At 50.4% G+C, this 16,774-nt stretch overlaps 1 protein-coding gene across 2 annotated transcripts in view; it reads left to right on the top strand.

Annotated features, from left to right (window-relative positions):
• The window catches only part of SPG7 (SPG7 matrix AAA peptidase subunit, paraplegin), a 33,289-nt gene extending 16,540 nt beyond the window's left edge, over positions 1–16,749 (top strand). For both annotated transcript variants that reach the window (XM_084533003.1, XM_084533002.1), the window contains exons 10-17: positions 5,349–5,473; positions 6,720–6,822; positions 7,877–7,987; positions 11,281–11,396; positions 13,062–13,218; positions 13,780–13,943; positions 14,354–14,431; positions 16,077–16,749. In XM_084533003.1, coding sequence (XP_084389129.1) covers positions 5,349–5,473; positions 6,720–6,822; positions 7,877–7,987; positions 11,281–11,396; positions 13,062–13,218; positions 13,780–13,943; positions 14,354–14,431; positions 16,077–16,286 — 1,064 coding nt within the window. In that variant the 3' untranslated portion in view covers positions 16,287–16,749. The remainder of the gene's footprint in view (positions 1–5,348; positions 5,474–6,719; positions 6,823–7,876; positions 7,988–11,280; positions 11,397–13,061; positions 13,219–13,779; positions 13,944–14,353; positions 14,432–16,076) is intronic.
• The last annotated feature ends 25 nt before the right edge of the window (positions 16,750–16,774 follow it).

The raw sequence follows: 16,774 nt of genomic DNA, 5'->3' as shown, positions 1-16,774 counted from the left end.
GGCAGTGGCTGGCCTTGTTCTGTTTCTGGAGGTTGTCATATTACTCAGCTGAAGTGGGTCCTTTCTCTGCTCTTTCTCCCCTTCACCAGCTGCTGCAGTGAGTACGGAGGAAGAGCAGCAGCTGTTGTTCAGCGCAGGGTTTTTGGAAGCTGTGTGTCCAGTAATTGCTTCACACTGAATTACGCTTTTCTGCAGATCTCCCAGGACTCTCCCCAAGCACTAGGCTGAATCAGTGTCCCATTGTTAGTCCCTGTTTCTGAAGGCTTTATATTGCATCTCTTCGTCTGTCACTGGAGAGCTGGGCAGGACTCCTCCAGAGCTGATGGTGCCTAGCAAGTCATTGGGCTAAGGAGAGATGTTTGAGAGTGTGGTGTGAATAAGCTGTGGAGAAAAAAGAAAAAACTATATAAATATCTAGATTTCAAAAGGATTAAAGGTCAATATCTAGTAGACTTAAAACCCTGGAGCCAGCTGTTTTTGTGACTGTACTCCAAAGATTGAGTCAGAATTGTAGTGTCACATTCAGGGTGAATGTGCAACAACACCAGGGGAGCATCCACCTGCGAACAAAACCAGTGGATAACATGCATTAGAGATGCTGGCTGGCAGAGGGCAGCAACCCCAAAGACTCTTCCTACAGTAAGTGGCTTCAGTTCAGGAGTGTGTTTTCCTACTGGCAGCTGGAGAGGAATTTTTTACAATACCGGGAAACCAAAAGAGAACGAATTGGCAGCGAGGACACTACTGTCCATAGCTGGTAGCATTTAGGTCCAGCTGACCATTAAATGTTGAATACTTGCTATGTTCTGAGACAGGTGGTGTTTTAAAGTCTGATAAGGTTTGAAGTTTAGTTGTCCCACAGGGACATTAGGACTGGAAAATATTCATTCTCCCGTCCCTTGACCTGTTCTCACGTCTCTTGCCTGGCTGTAAGATGCCTGTCTAAGCTGGGAGAGGGAAGCTTTGCAGACAAGTCCCGGTTTGATGCCACGCTTCTGGATGGTTGCTGGCTGTGCCACATATGGAATCAACCCTTTGCTCAGACGCTTTCATGCAAGCGCCAAAAAGAACAATCCTTTGTCTGGTGTTAGTCATAACTCTGTCAGAGCCTGCTGCCCTGACCCAACTTGCACTGCTGCTGTTGCTAAATCCTTCTGTTGCAGGGCGAGGTGTAGGATGGCTACTTGTCCATCAGGGCATGTTTGTATCAGTCTGCTGTTCTGTGGGACAGGGCTGCCTTTTGCCTCGACTATAAACGTGACACTTAGCTCATCAGACTCTTTATGTGAGAAGTTAAAAGTCCTGCACTGAGAGCATCCCTCTTTCTCCAGACCTCAGGGCTGAAAGGTGCTTGCTCCTCTTTGCTGGATGCTCAGAGGGGAGCAGTGGGTGCAGCCCTGCTGAAGTGAAGTGCTGCTCTTCCTGCAGCTTGGCAGTAAGGCTGCATCCTGGAGCTTGCTGTGTGGTCAACCTTAGGCTTTCAAGGAGAGAAGCTGACTTGTGTTTTCAGGAGAGGGTAGGTATTCCTCCATGCTGCATGCAGGATGATCTGTAATTCTGGATCTTTGCCTGTGCTGCAGAAGGAGAAATTGCAAGCTGGGGCACAGCATGGTACAAGCAGGGTGGAGTGGTCCTTCTGAGCAGAAATCCTCCAGGCCTCTCTCTGCTTTCGCCCAGGTGCTGTGAAGTTTTTGAAGGAGGGGAATGAGCTTTAAGTGGGTCCTAAATAACCCTGCACAAACCTGATTATCAGAGGAACCTCCCTGAAGCCCACAGTGCTGTGTAGTTACCAGAAATGGGGATGTGATTCCATGGGGCTTCGCACAGGCACTAACTCAGGCATCTTGGCCAAGCACATAGCTGCTCGTGGAGCAAACAGAACTGTTTCCAGCTGTGGCTGTGTAACGCTGTCTCCATGGAAAGGCCATTACTGACACAGAATGCCGATGCCAGCTTGGTTGTTTTTTTCCTCTTGGTGGTTGCAAGGTGAACTGGCAACAGGTTAACGCTGACTCAGATGGGGGCCATCTGTTCAGGAATACGTGGTCAGTGCAGCCTACATCTCAGTGCTGGAAATGACAATGGCTGATTTTTTGTGGGCTGTAGAAATCAGGTGCTGTTTCCAGAGTGGTGCTGCTTTGGTGAGTCTCAGTTCAGAAATGAGGGAACAAATCCGTTTAGAAGGTAAATATTGTCCTCAGTGTATGCTGAAAGCCTTAGGGAAAAAAAAAAAGCTTCTTTGTTCTGTGCTGCCTGGCTTATTTTTAAATTTATATTGCTTTGTGATTATTTATTTGTGTCTCGTACAGATCACGGACTAAGCCCCTCGTTGAGCTAAGTGCTTTATCAAACACACTAAAAAAAATAGCCCAAGGAGTTTATAATGCCAAACGAGAGACAGCTGGCACGGACTGGCGGGGTAGTACAAGAAGCACGGGCTTACTGTTGGGTGTACACATGAGCGTGGATCTTGGCTCGTGTTATTGAAATGCTCTCTGGCTGCATGGTACCGAAATGAATGCTGAAGTGCTGTGTCCGTCCTTACAGAAGAGTTTTCAGGAGGACAGTGAATATTTTTCTGTTTTTTAAGGAGGTTGACAGCTTACCCAGGCATAAGCGGGGGAGTCATATGTTTCTAATGAGGAACCTTGAAAGGGGAGGTTGAGAGCTGTTTTAGCTGCTTTTAGCTTAAATTGGTGGTTGAATTTCTGCAAGGCAACACCGCGGCATTGAGTCGAGCTATTCGTTTGAAAAAAAAAAAAATAAAAATCAAGTGCAGAAGTAGATCTGTGAATCATCAGCTTAGCAGCGGTTGTGGAATGCGTGCGCTGGAACGAGATGACTCCTAGGTGAGGTGGGGAAGGACGAGGAGGGTCAGAGCCTCGTGGATCCCCCTCTGCCAGCTGCGGGAAGGACGAGGGCCCCAAGAGCTGTTACAGGATGCAGTTTGCTCTAACGCTGGCGTGCGGATTTTAGAGCAATTGGAGGCTCTTCCTGCGAGCTACCTTGGTTTCATGGCTCTGATGGTTCTGGAAGCCCCAGGAATGGGGTGGGAGAGGGACAGGGATGGAGTCTATGTGTACAGAAGCTGTTTTAAAAGCAGAGCAGCTCATACTCCAGCCTTTGTCGGAACAGGTGCCCGCTCTGAATAGTGAATCTCCCCTCACAAGCCGCAAACAAGCAGAAGAGGAACGTGACCCAAATATCTCCCCCGTTCTGAGTGCATCCGAGAGGAGCCCAACAGGCCTGGGCTGATTCCTGGCTTTCTGAACAAAAACACAGACCTGCTTCTGGTGGCAGCCGGAGGTCCTCAGAGGAGACCTCAGCCCTGGCTTGTGCCACGTGCAGGTTTGTGACCCAGTTTGAGGGGCACTGCACACAGATGAGGGCCAAAATTCTTATAACGAATGGCTGGGGAAGGACGGTGTAGTACCACAGATGGGATGCCCATCAGGGCAGTGGGGAGGGAGAGCCCTTCACAATTCAAGTGCCCCCTTCTCCTTTCCTTTTGAAGTGGGTTAAGTTGTAAGCTTCATAGATACGAAGGCTCTTTTCGGGCTAAATGTTCAGAACCGCTTTGAATTTGTTGCTGTGGCTGAGGTGGTGTTTTCGTAGCCTGTTCCTGTGGCTGATGGCTGCCTGTGGAAGCCAAGGCCCGTCACATGCCAGGTGCCACGGCGCTGGGAGCTGTGATGGGGCTCGGGGGCTGCTGGTGTAGGTTTACTGGGGCTGCTCTGCACCGCTGGGCTGCGGGCTGGAGAGCAAGTGGGGCAGAAGCTGACGTGAGGAGGATGCACTCAGCGGTTCTGTTTTTATTATGCTTGTTCCAGCAGTCAGACCTATTTTAAGGCCGCGTCCTCCCAGCTGCAAAGCTGATAATGTACTGTAGCATCTAATCCCACCCTGTGAAGGCAGCTTGCTATCCCCCAAGTGCCTGCCAGTCTCTCTGCTTGTTTATCACCCTCCAGAGCGCGGCGTAAAGCCTGCCTGAAGAGTGGTCGGCTTCATCCTCGCCGGGAGCTTATTCAGACAGCATCCTGCAGGGAGGAAGAACGGAGATTCGCTGCGGTGCGAGCTGACGGAGCCAGTCCTCTGCCTTACCTGTAACCTTAATCTCTCTGCTGAGCTCTTGTACGCTGACACATTTGGCAGCTCCTCGGCAAAGCTGCAGAGAGCTGAAACCCACCCAGCTTACGTGCAGAAAGCCGCTTGCTGCAGCGTGTGACTTGGCAGCGAGGGAAGCACACAGGGCGAACGCGGCCGTTCCCTGGGAAGGCTGCTGCGTGCCAGGGCGGCTGAATCGGCTCGGAGCAGGTGACTCACACCAGGGCCCTCTGGGCACCCGGTGGAATGCAATAAATAAGCAGCGTGCTTCGGTGATTCAACATCATCCCTGGCTCCCCACCCAAGCAGCGCAACCACCTGCCCCGCTCTGCCCTCCTCCAGCTGTTAGTGCTCCGGCTTCCCCAGGAAGTCCTGTCTGCCTTTGATGCCTCCGTGCTGCTCTGGCAAAGCCTGTAAATCCTGATGCTCCCTTCATCTTTAAGACCTGGAGACAAAACCTTGTGGCTGTGGCTCGAGCTGGTGTCTGCTAATAATCGCTGCGGAGCTGCCGGGGCACATTCTGCCCCTGCCTACGTGGTGTCTGTGGGAAGTTCTGCAGGGCTGGTCTCTGCATGGCTCTGCAGGATGCCTGGGTGCCTTTGGAGCGATAAAAGGCGAGTGAAAAGACGCAGATCAACTCATGCTAATATGCCACTTGCTGGGTGGCAAGGCTACGTCTTCTATTTCTACGTTAACATGAGCTGGTCGGAAGGAAGCCTGTCCCTTCCCTGGTGATCTGTCTGTGACTGAGGGCTAAAAGTAAATGAAAGCTGAACGGGCTTTCCGCAGAAATACTGGGGAGGAAAATGCTATTTCAGCTAAAAAGAATTGTTTGTACAACTGGAGCTAAAGAAGCGGGAGTTGACTTAGGGCTGGGGGTGAGAAGGCACATCCCAGCTCATCTGAACACAACGGTTCTGTTCTGGCTTCTAGTTGGAGCAACTTCAACATGTGGCCAAAAAAGAGTTTTAGGCTGGGGTTTAAGTAACTGAAAAGGGAATTTCAGAGTGTCCACAAGGAGCAGAGACTGGCCTGGGTGACCTGGGAGGTTCCTTCCTGCCTCGTGCTCCTAGTGAACAGGACACTTTCTCAGCCTCAGCTGCCTCAAAGGATGTTGTAAATACATCCTTTGTGATAAAGATGTGTAAGATGTTCTCTGCATCCTGCCCTGCCTCGTCCCTTTGTGTGCTTGCTCTTTGTGGTGGTGGAAACCTTCACGTTTGTTTTTGCTTGTTTTGCTACAGGAATGGGGACCGCAGATCACGTTATAGTGCTGGCTTCCACCAACCGTGCTGATGTCTTGGATAGTGCCTTGATGAGACCTGGGAGGCTTGACAGGCACATCTTTATCGATCTTCCAACGCTCCAGGTATTTTCCACACGCTGCCCTGTCCTTCCCGTAATGCTGATGACAAAAGTGTCCCAGTCCTTTGCCTGCTGATGATTCACGGGCCTGGCAAAGGCTGAGCTTGGAGGAGATAGAGATAGCACGCCTTTCTGTGTGCCTTCCTTCTTATTTATGTGCCCTAAATCAGAGATTTGACATGCTAATGTAGCTGCCTGTTTCAGTGAAATGACAGCTCGCTGGTTTTAAGCGTATCTGTTCCTATAGGAGCTTTGGCAGAAGATTCTCCTGTGAGGTTCTTTGCCGTGCAGATGCAGAACGTTATATATAGTCTTCTCCCCAGGAAATTGGGAACCACCTAATTGGCAAGTTGGCTTGTGGGGGAGAGCTCAAATTGTCGTGTGCTTTGAGCATCATTTGCCTCGCAGGTTTTATTGTCCTCGCTATCCTCCTCAGGCTCTTTGTTTTCCTTCAGACAGCCCGCTAAGTGACTTTCCTTCTGAATGCTTGTTAAATCCATTTACTAGGGGAGTCTTCCACGGCTGCTGTGTTGACGTTTGTAGCAGAGCTTTGGAAACAGGCTCAGCTGCAGCAAAGGTCTGTCCGCTCTGCCAGCACAGCCTCTTCTTCTTCCATCTGTGCTTTACTGTCGTCCTCCGAGTTTTCACTTAAAATACCTTAAATGCCTGATACAATCTGGCACCGGAAGCATGAACCGTGCAGCTGCCCTGAAGGAGGAAGGGGAAAAACCCTGGCAACTGAGCCCATTGTTTTAATCAGGATCTCCTGGACCAGCTGAATGAGTCACTCCCTGGCTGCCCGCCAGCCATCATCTCACCCCCACCTTTGTCTGGGAAATGGTTGCAGGCTAAGTAACTAGTAGATGGGGCTTTCGTTTGCAGTGTAGGAGGGAGCAGGTAGAGGCACTCCGAGCTCCTTCCTGCAAGTGCTTTTATGGGAAGAGAAAAGTTAAAAGACAGATCAGAGTGAAAGTTTGGAGGAGAGTGGCCCTGAGAGAGAAAGCAGTGACTCACGGTAAGCCTTCGTACATCTGTTCTGAATTTGAGAGCTGGGTGTTTATCGGGGCTCCCGTGGAACCGAAGTGCTGTAAGGACAGCCCTGCCCTCTGGTGGCAGTGCTCCTGTCCCTGCTGCCAGAGGTCTGGCTCCTCCTCTGCTCCCTGGGATGGAGAGCAGGCAAGCTGCCATGTCGCGAAGGTCTGCTGGGCTCGGGTGTTCGCTGTCGTGTGAGTGCTCCGTGTTCTTCGCAGGAGAGAAGAGAGATCTTTGAGCAGCACCTGAAGGGCCTCAAACTGATCCAAGATGCCAGCTTCTACTCGCAGCACCTTGCAGAACTGACTCCAGGCTTCAGCGGTATGACATGCTGTGTGTCCCTGTGGGGCTGTTCTGCCTCCCTCCTTGCTAATTCCATTGTTCAACCTGAAGCTTCTCAGTTGCTTAGTTTTAAGAGGGTATTTTGGTCCAAAAGGCTTTTTTTTTTTTTTTCTTACCCTTCAAATCTTCCCCACTGAAATAGTGGGAACCTAACCAGCTCCCTGGTGAATGGAGTTGCAATGAGCAATTGTTTGTGGCTATTTTCAATCTTCTGAAGTTTCTGGCAGGGTGTGGAGGTTGGAGGAAAGCACACTTTTACAGTGCCTGGATCCTGATTCCGAAGGGGAGGAACCGCTGTTCATTCTCTGCTCCAAAGCTGGTGTCAAGGATGAGGTGTTGCGCTTCACGCTGAGATGTGGAAAGACTCTTAAGTTGATATGTGTTAGCAGGAAAATGATGGGAGGAATGAATAGCAGTTCCTTCGTCGGTCAGGGTAGAAATTGGACAGCTCTGGCTCCTGCACTGAGCCTGTTTCCAGGGTAGGTCCCTGGGACTTTGAAACAGTGCTGAGCAAGGGGCTCCAGAGTTCCTGTTTATGTGGAGTTCCTGGAATATCCTTTCTGGGTTTCCCCTCTAACAGGCCCCAGCACAGTGCCTCTTCGTGACTTCTTTCGGCAGCCCCCCACCACCATCACCCACCCACACAAACTCAGAACAGATGTTCTTTCTCTTCTGCACAGAGGTTTGTGCGGTTGCTGCATGAACAGCGCGGCGGCCCATGCCAATCCAGGCTGCCCACGCCACTCCCCTGTTGTTGAGAGCCAGCCTTGGCTTCAGCCTGTTAATTGATTGCTGAACTCTGTCCTCTGTGTGGCAACGCGGCGTTCGCTGCCAAGGCAGTTGTATTGTTCAAGTCCAACATAAACACCATGGATTAGGTTTGCTCTCTGTTCCCAAGGAACAAAGAGGAGCTTGCAGTGCAGCTATTTGACTTCCTTAGGTCCCTCTCTAGATCTGTTCCTGCCTTTTTTGTCCCCTAAAATGTGCCGGTCACATAAAACACAACATAATTCTTGTAAACTCTTTGCTACAGGAGCTGACATAGCAAATATATGCAATGAAGCCGCTCTTCATGCTGCCAGAGAAGGTCACAAATCCATCGATACTTCCAACTTCGAGTATGCAGTGGAAAGAGTGATTGCAGGTAAGTGACCCGGCCGTTTCCGCTGTTGTCTTGCTAATCTGTGTCAGCTCCTGGAGGGAAAGAAGGATCAGGTGATTGCGTTCTGTTCCCGGAAGACAATTGGGTCTTAACTGGTTCCTCTTGTAGAGAGAGCTGTCTGGAAAATCTTGAATGCCATAGCTGGAGAAAGATTTTATGAACGAGCTCCTAAATGGACCTGTTTTTCTGACTCTGCAGGCAACCTGAGCCAGTAGCTCAGGGCAAATGACCAGTAGCAAAATAGTAAAGAGGGGAATTCAAAGCTGGATGGTTGGTGGTTGGTTTGTTTTTTCATTAGAAGAAATAAAGTGGAAGTATCTCTGGGTTTTTGTTGCTGCTCTGGACACCTGCTACATCAACATGAATAGCAAAAGCAAACAGGCTACCCCATCCTCAACAGCAACAGGAAGAAATTAGAGATTTTTCTTTTTGGCCTCAAAGCCAGGCTTTGATGAATTGGCAGAAAAAACTGAAAGACAGTAGAGTACTGTTCTCCCTCTGAGAACATCCTGTCAGCCTTTCCCTGTCACTTGTGCAAGTGCCAGCAGAGGAACCTCTGGAGATTACCCTGTAGCAGTATATTAGAGGGAGGGGGGAAAAGAGTTCCCAGAACGCTTGACTTCACCTGAGGGATTTGAATCTGGTCGGTTTTGATCTGAAGTGCCCTCTAGGCAAGCTTTGGTTTTCATAATCTGACACTTAACTGCTTCCAGGCTGCAGCAGCATTACTGGCGGGTGAGCCTGGGCAAACGGAGAGGCGTTCTGTGCTCTTCTTAGTAGAGCGTGTGAAACAGGATGTTTGTACTGGGTCAGTTATTTCCTAATATAGAAATTAGGTTTTCACTATTTGTTTTTTTTTAATCAGAAAATGCCTAAATAATTCCTCATCTAAGAGAAGATTTTTGAGAACTCCTGACAGTTTCACCTGCCTCTTAAAAACGACCCCTGGAGTGCTTTGGGTGCCTGTGACCCCGTTTCCACGAAGCCCAAACTGTGCTCAGCAGCTCCCAGGAGTGGACAGTGAGACGGCTCTAGCTGCAGTGCAGAAATCCTAATCAGCTGTAGCAAGTAGATGCTTTACTTTCACATCTGCAGTAGAGAAAGCACTGAACTCAGAGGGATTCCCTTAACTTTTCACTCTGAATTCCACCATAGCCTTAGTTCCCCAGACATGGAAGACAGGGCAAGAAGCAAGGAAGACCACAGGGCCGTGTAGCAGAAGGGATATCTTGTTTTAATGTGGTGGATGTTAGAGGGCATGGGCTTCAGCAGTTTCACTGCTGACAGGCTGGCTCGCTTCACTGAGGCTTTGTGGCATTTGAGAGGCAATAACATCTTTTTGTTGCTTAATCGGATTTTTTTCATATTAGCAGGACTTGGCTATTTTTTGTAGGACACCCTAAACACCCCTCCAGGCCCTTATATTAAATGTACCCTTGCCATGTAATAGGAATGCTTCTGAGTTTCACAATTCAGAGGGTATTTCAGTTGCTATAAAAGCTTTTCTTGAAGAAAACAAGATATTACTGTGCTTTCCATTATAGGCTGCTGGTTTTAATAAGGGTGGTGCGGAATCAAAAGAGAACTTTGCAAGTCCAGAGGCCCTGTCAGCCTTACAGCTTTGTGTTGCAGTGAGGGAGGAGTAAGAACTCTTCTCTGTGGTAGTCTCCATTGTGTTTTCAGTTTGGGAACAGAAAGTAGGCAGTAAGTCATGTCTCCTGGGAGCGATGGAGGAAACCTGCTGAGCACACAGGGGCAGTTAGGGGCTGTCTTTGGAACTGTCCATGGAAGATGGAGCAGAGCCTGTGCTCTGGTGGGGTTTGTGTACGCAGTGTAAGACCAGCAGAGACGCACCCGAGTTGCTTCCTGGCTTATTTCTCTCATAAATGTGATAAGTGCAGGCCTTCAGAGAACTCTCCTGCCTGGAGCTTGCTTTCTGTAGGGGAAGAAACAATCGTTGTGGGGACACTGTGTGCTATTGTGAAGAGCACAGTCCCTCCCTTCTTGGTGGGCTGGCAGAGGGATGCTTCCAGAGTATAAAAAAAAATTAAATAGATTATATATAGCACATACATGCGTCTTTCTATAGAAAGATCCATACAGGGAATGCACACGCACTGCTGAAGGCGAGGTAAGGGACTGACTAACGAAAATGAAGGCTGTTGCAATTAATCTGCTGTTCCATCACCATCATGCCTTGCAGGGCACAGTGCTTTCCAGCATCCCCAAGCAGTAATTTTACAAGATCTGCCACGCTCATTTTGCTGTTTCCTTGTTTAATAAAGCTCTTGACTTTGTTTAAAAATTAATGTTAATAGAATGTTGTTTTCCAAGGCATCAGGCAACCTTGGTATAATGCTGCTCTTGACTGTGCCTGCTCTACCCCCTATTGCTGCTGGCACTGTGCAGAAACATCCACTTTAAAGCACTGGTACCTCCTTGCGCTCGATACGCCGGGCAGTAATGAGTGCTCGGTGTGCAGTGTGTTCTGTAGTTAACGTATTTTCTGCGTGCTGGAAGCTTTACTCCCATTCAGCATTTTTTGAAATCCTAATTGGACTTATTCTGTGTTACGGACTATTGGGTTGGAAAATAGACACTTTCAAAAATCACCTTTCTGGAGAAAGTATTAAATGTGAGTTATGGCTTAATTTGCTCGTTCTCAGGAGCCTGGGAATAAGCTCATATGGAGCATGCCATGTGTAATCAGAGATTCCTTGGGTCTGGAGAAAGATTTTGGGTAGATATTTGTGGTTTTCTTTTCTGACTTGAAGACTTCTGATGCACAGGAATCTCAGCTGGGACCTCTCTGCTACATATAATGGAACATCTTGGTTCCCTCGTGTCCCTCAGTTCCCTAAGGGACTGAAAGATCTTACAGCAGACTAAATATGCTCTTCCAGCCACTTTTTTTTTTTTGGTGGTGGGTTTTTTTGGGGGTTGGATTTTTCCTTTCTCTTGCAATAGTACTGCCTTGTTGCAGCTCTGTCCCTCGGCAGAGATGTAGCGTACCTTTGGCAGAGCTGGGAACAGAACAGAGCCTTGCGTTCTAGAGCTGTGATTTCATCGAGCATTAAATTATTTGTGTGATGATTACGTCTGTTGTAAGGGGAAAAAGTCTGTGCCAAGCATGGGTTGCCTTCAACTGCAGGGACAGAGAGCACCTCTTGCACAGCGTGTAACTGCTCTAGCTCGTGTGCTTCTCTTTTAAAGGTCATGCTTGTTGGTTACATTTACTGCCACTTTATTGTCTTACCTCGTCTGTGTTCCGATAGGCACTGCCAAAAGAAGCAAGATCTTGTCACCAGAGGAGAGGAAGGTTGTGGCGTTCCATGAATCAGGGCACGCGTTGGTTGGCTGGCTGCTGGAGCACACGGAGGCAGTGATGAAGGTAACCCCACTGCTGGCTGTTGTGGAGTTCAGTGCTGGGTGGGAAAAGAATCCTTTGGGATCCTCTGTCCAAGACGTGTTGATTGTTTTGCAGCGCTTGTGTTAGATTCTGCTACGTTACCCTGGTTTCCATGAGCTTGGAGCTGTGAGTGCTGCAGCAACGCAAACAGCACAGAATCACAGAAGGGTTTGGGTTGGAAGGGACCTTAAAGATTACCCAATTTCAACCCCCCTGCCATGGGCAGGGACACCTCCCACCAGACCAGGTTGCCCAAAGCCCCATCCAGCCTGGCCTTGAGCACCTCCAGGGCATCCACAGCTTCTCTGGGCAGCCTGTGCCAGTGCCTCACCACCCTCTGAGTGAAGAATTTCCTCTGTTTATCTAATCTAAGCCTATCCTCTTTTTGTTTAAAGCCCTGTGTCCTGTCACTGCACCCCCTGACACAAAGTCCCTCCCCAGCTTTCCTGTAGCCCCCTGTAGGTACTGGAAGGCTCCTGTAAGGTCTCCCTGGAGCCTTTGCTTCTCCAGGCTGAACAACCCCGACTCCCTCAGTCTGTCTTTGTAGGAGAGGTGCTCCAGCCCCTTGATCATGTTTGTGGCCCTCCCCTGGACTTGTTCTAATACATCCATGGCCTTCTTGTGCTGGGGTGCCGAGAGCTGAACGCAGAACCACAGGTGGGGGCTCACGAGAGCAGAGACCTGTCTTTGCTCTCAAGATACGCTGTCAAGAAGTCTGTAATCGGGCTCCAGTCATGACAGTGGTGGTGCAAAGCTTAACCAGCCACAGGAAAAATCTTGCCTTCACAAGCCAACTGTAAAGCACTCCCAACGTGCCTGCTGGCCACCCTGGTGCTGGGCACATTTGGAGCAAGTGAGCGTCCTGCTGCTGCTGCTCAGCTCGTGCGCCTCCTCCAGGCACAAGGCTGTGCTGTGTGCGTGCCTGCACAGTCTCTTTCCCTGCCAGCACGTTGCAGCTACCAGTCAGGCCATTGCAGGAGCTGCTCTGATACTGATGGGAAGAGATGTGTTTTTCAGATCGGCACGCTTGAGATTTGGTGTGCCCGAAGCCCTTCTCTGTAGGGAAGGGCCTCCCTTTGCACCCCGGGGTGCCTTCTGTCCCACGCACGTCTCCTCAAAGAGCCTTGACGCAGGGGAGAGGTGGAGGGGTGGGAATGACAAGGATGACAGCTTCTTGGCCTGCCACCAGCAGCAAATTCACTCTGAATGACCTATTGTATAAGCTGAACTGTTGTTAATTACTCTCAACGAGATGTGGCTGGATGGGGGAAATGGCTCTTATTTTTCTGAAGACATCCTGTGTTTCTCCAGGTAGTCCTGATGATTCTGGAACATGGTAAAGCAAGCTCTGGTTGGCTTATATGCTTCAGAGGTGCTCTGAACTCCTAGAATTTAATTTACTTGCTATTAAGGACAGCTTCCTTCTTATTTTTTGACCTGGAATGGCAGAAAGTGCATGTCTGCAGCTGCAGAGGCTTCAGTATGGGAATGGCAACGTACTGCAGTTTCAGCTGTGTGTCTGTAGGTCAGCCTGCACCATCGCTTCCAACAGATCTCACTGGGAGTGCAGGCCCTTCCTTTCTTCTCTCTGTTGTTAGAGTTGGTTCTTTTTGTTTTCTGCCCTGACGGAGCTGCCCTGTGTTGCAGGTTTCCATAGCCCCTCGAACAAACGCAGCACTTGGATTCGCTCAGATCCTTCCAAGAGAGCAGTATCTCTTCACCAAGGAGCAGCTGCTGGAGAGGATGTGCATGGCTCTGGGCGGGAGAGTGTCCGAGGCCATCACCTTTAACAAAGTCACTACAGGTGAGGAGTCAGACCCTGCTGCAGGCAAGTGGAAATGGTGTAAATAGTCTGAACTTCTGTACTTGTTGCTCTGTCCAAGGGTGATCTCAGAATTTTCCCACTCTGGACAGTGGGAAAGGGAAATGCCAAATTACTTGTTTTGATCTTCGAGTTGTTTTTGTAAGAATGAAGGTCTCATTGTGGCATGCAACTGTGTTGTCTTAGACTTTGTCCCAAAGCCTAAGGCCACGGGTGCAATTACCCAGTGAGACTCTTGGCCGGTGGAAGAGCCTGGACCTTCTGTGCCTTGCTTCCACTTAGTTCCAGCTAGTTATAGGCAAATGTGGTAAGAGAAGGCAGTGGCTGCTGAGCAATCCATACACTTTAGCTACCAGTGTGTTTATTCAGGGTCATGCACGGGTCTTGCAGTACATGAGGAAAGGTCCATCAGCAGCCAGTGATCACCTGCCTGGGTTCCTGCAGGTCCTCTAGTCCCTTGACTAGTCAAACGTGTGCTTGTGTAGGACCTGCTTCTCCTGCGCTCCACTCAGAGCTGGAAACTATCACGTCTCTTTCATGCAGGAGCCCAGGACGACCTGAAGAAGGTGACCAAGATCGCCTACTCCATGGTGAAGCAGTACGGGATGGTGCCCAGCATCGGGCAGCTCTCCTTCCCAGATGTGGAGAGTGCCCCTGGAATTGGTCGGCGCCCTTTCAGCCAGGGACTTCAGCAAATGATGGACCACGTAAGGCTGCCCCTGAGCACACCTTCCTGTTTGTTCTTTACTTTCTGCAGCTCGCTGAAAAATGCAAGTCACATAGCTGAAAACCAAACAAGCTCTGGTTCCGAAGCCCTCTAGCTGTGCTTCCTTGGGCTTTGTACTGAGCTGTGTCTTTTGCTACTGGGTGGCTTCCTTAGACTTATTTGCCATCAGCAGGGACTCTCTTTGAGACTTTTGCTAGCACAAAAGTTTACTGTTTCTTATCAGAAGCACTCTTGTGGCTTTTTTCAAAAGGCTTATCTGTATTTTCTGTTAGTGGTAGCTGCTTTCTGCCTGCTCGGTTTGCACATCCTTCCTCTAGGTGCTCTCTTGTTTGTCCACATGTTGTGTGTTGCCACTTGCACTGCAAGTCTCTTCTTGTTACTGTCTTCTAGGAAGCAAAAGTGCTGGTGGCTCAGGCTTACAGACGCACAGAAAAACTCCTGCTGGACAACCGGGATAAGCTGCAGACAGTAAGTTGGAGCTGTCTGAGGTTTCTTTCACTGTTGCTTTTGACCTTGATACTTTCTGTGCTCTGCAGCTTGGTTGCTGCAGCGTCTCTGTGGCCCTAGAATATCTGGTAGTGGAGATATTAACGTGCTGGGAATCAGAGGCTGTTCACTGCGTATCCCCTAGATTAGAAGCAGGCACAGGGAGGATGTGTGCCTCCTCCAGCAGTGAGTAGTTCACCTCCTGACACCAGCTGGTATTTGCAGGGGAGGGGAGGAGTGCTCTGTGCTGGATGGAAGCGATCAAACCCCAAACTTGGCTCCCTCACCTGTACTTCTGTGCTAGCCTCTAGGAGAAATACAGCTTCCTGGAAAGCAGCGACCATTCTTGTGAAGCCTGTGAAGGCGAGAGCAGCTCGTCCTTCCAGGCTCTGTAGGCATAAAAGAATTGGGTGAATGGTTTCTGGGGGTGATGAAAGGACACGGGACCTGTCACTTAGGCTGACTGGTGAGTCCAGGCAGCTTGCACCAGTTACCTGCTTCAAGTTCTCCTTGATATATCAGGTATGTTGCAGAGACAGAGCTTTGCCTCCTCTAATTTGTGTCTTGGGAGCCCCTAGCCAGCCCCCCTCGCTGCCAGGACCTCTGCCCCCATCCCTTGGTGCTTGCAGCACCCCGTGTCCCTCCTTGACCTTCCCTTCAGGCTCCTGGTCCGTAACATGCAAACTAGCCAGGAGCCAACCTAACGTTGCATGGTTTGCAAATGAAACAATCCTTAAATCTTTATAAACAACAACAAAACCCAAAATGCTTCCCTCTACCCAGCAGCAAGCCTCCTGTGCGTGGTAAGGAGGCCAGAACTCGCTCGGACACCCTGCTGCTCCCTGCGTCCCCGCTCTGTCCCCGGGACCATGCCCCAGCAGTGCTCTGAGAGCGGGCGTTGTCGGGGGCTCTCCTCTCCACAGGGCTCCTCCGTTCCGACGCTTTCATTTCACAGCAGTCAGATGTTTAGATGTTTGCTAGAGGGTCAGCAGAGAGAAAACTTTTCAAGTCAAGCCAAAGTGCCTACAGAGCGTCCCGTTTGCCAGGCCGCTGCGTCGCCTCTCGTCAGCAGAACGGAGCGGTTCGTGGGGACAGCCACCCGCTGCTGCTGCTCGCAGAGGGGTTGGGGAGCTGACGTTCTTGGGGAGGACCTTCCTGGTGACCCCCAGCCTGCAGGGGCAGCTGTGCTGTGTGTGACACGTTCTGTGCACAGAGGAGGGCTCTGGCTCTGGCTGCAGCCTCAGCTGCTGCCTCTCTGCCTCCTCAGGCAGGGCCCCGGGCGCTGTGACAGCAGCAGTAAGGGCTCTTCCCCACTGTCCCCGGGGTTCTGCCTTGCCGAATCACTTCCTAACGCAAGCTTTATTGCCTCCAGTCATATTTGATGTTTCTGGCCAAAATCACGCTTGCAGAAGGTGCCGGCTGCCCGGGGAGCTTTGTACTGGCTCAGCGGGTGCTGGGGTCCCGCCGGCTGCAGCGTGCTGCCTGGGGCCCCGCTCCTCGCGGGCTCCAGCACGTGCTGAGTCCAGATGTGGAGGTCCGAGTTGAGCTGGCAGGGAGAGGTCAGATCGGTTCAGAGGGGCTGTTTTCAAACCCCTGTGCCTCATTATGCCTTGTTTATTCTTTCTAGCTGTCCAATGCCCTCCTGGAGAAAGAAGTGATAAATTACGACGACATCGAAGCTTTGATTGGGCCCCCGCCCTACGGGCCAAAGAAAATGATAGCTCCTCAGAGCTGGCTTCAAGCAGAGAGAGACAAGCAGGACACGAGAGACGAAGAAATGCCCCAGCAGCCACCAAACCACGAGGAGGAGGAAGAACCACGCCTGAGACCAGCGTGAAGCCCCTCTCTGTGTGCAATGGGAGGACTCCAGAGGTTTCTTTTGAACGCAGACCCTGTCCCTCTTCAGCTCCGGAATCAAAGATAGCGAGCAGGGAATCTGTGATGCCATTCCCCAAAAACGAAGGGATGGCTCCGCTGCCTCTTGCAACAAGCTTTTCCCTGCGGGAAGGAGAACTCCTTAGGGCTTGGAAATTGCTTCTCAGCAGGGCAGTAGTGGTTAGCAGTTGGGTAAGTCTCATCTGCTGGAAGGATTTCTCCTACACGGGGCTGTTGTGTGCACGTTCTTCGGGATGAGATGTGCTGTGGGGTGCTCCTCAGCCACCTCTGGCTGTGCTGTGTGTGGGGTGCTGGGCGCAGCGCTGCCGTTACGCGACTCCACCCTAACCTGTGAGTGTCTTTGCTGCTGGACATGAACTAAAAGCTGAAAACCAGACTGCACCAGAATAAAATCTTGATCGTGCTGTCGTTTGTGCCATGTGTGGAGGG

This window comes from Aythya ferina (genome assembly GCF_964211825.1).
Source record: "Aythya ferina genome assembly, chromosome: 12".
In the NCBI taxonomy this organism is placed as follows: domain Eukaryota; kingdom Metazoa; phylum Chordata; class Aves; order Anseriformes; family Anatidae; genus Aythya; species Aythya ferina.
Note: the sequence above shows the minus strand (reverse complement) of the source record. Positions and strands in the feature narration are given on the sequence as shown.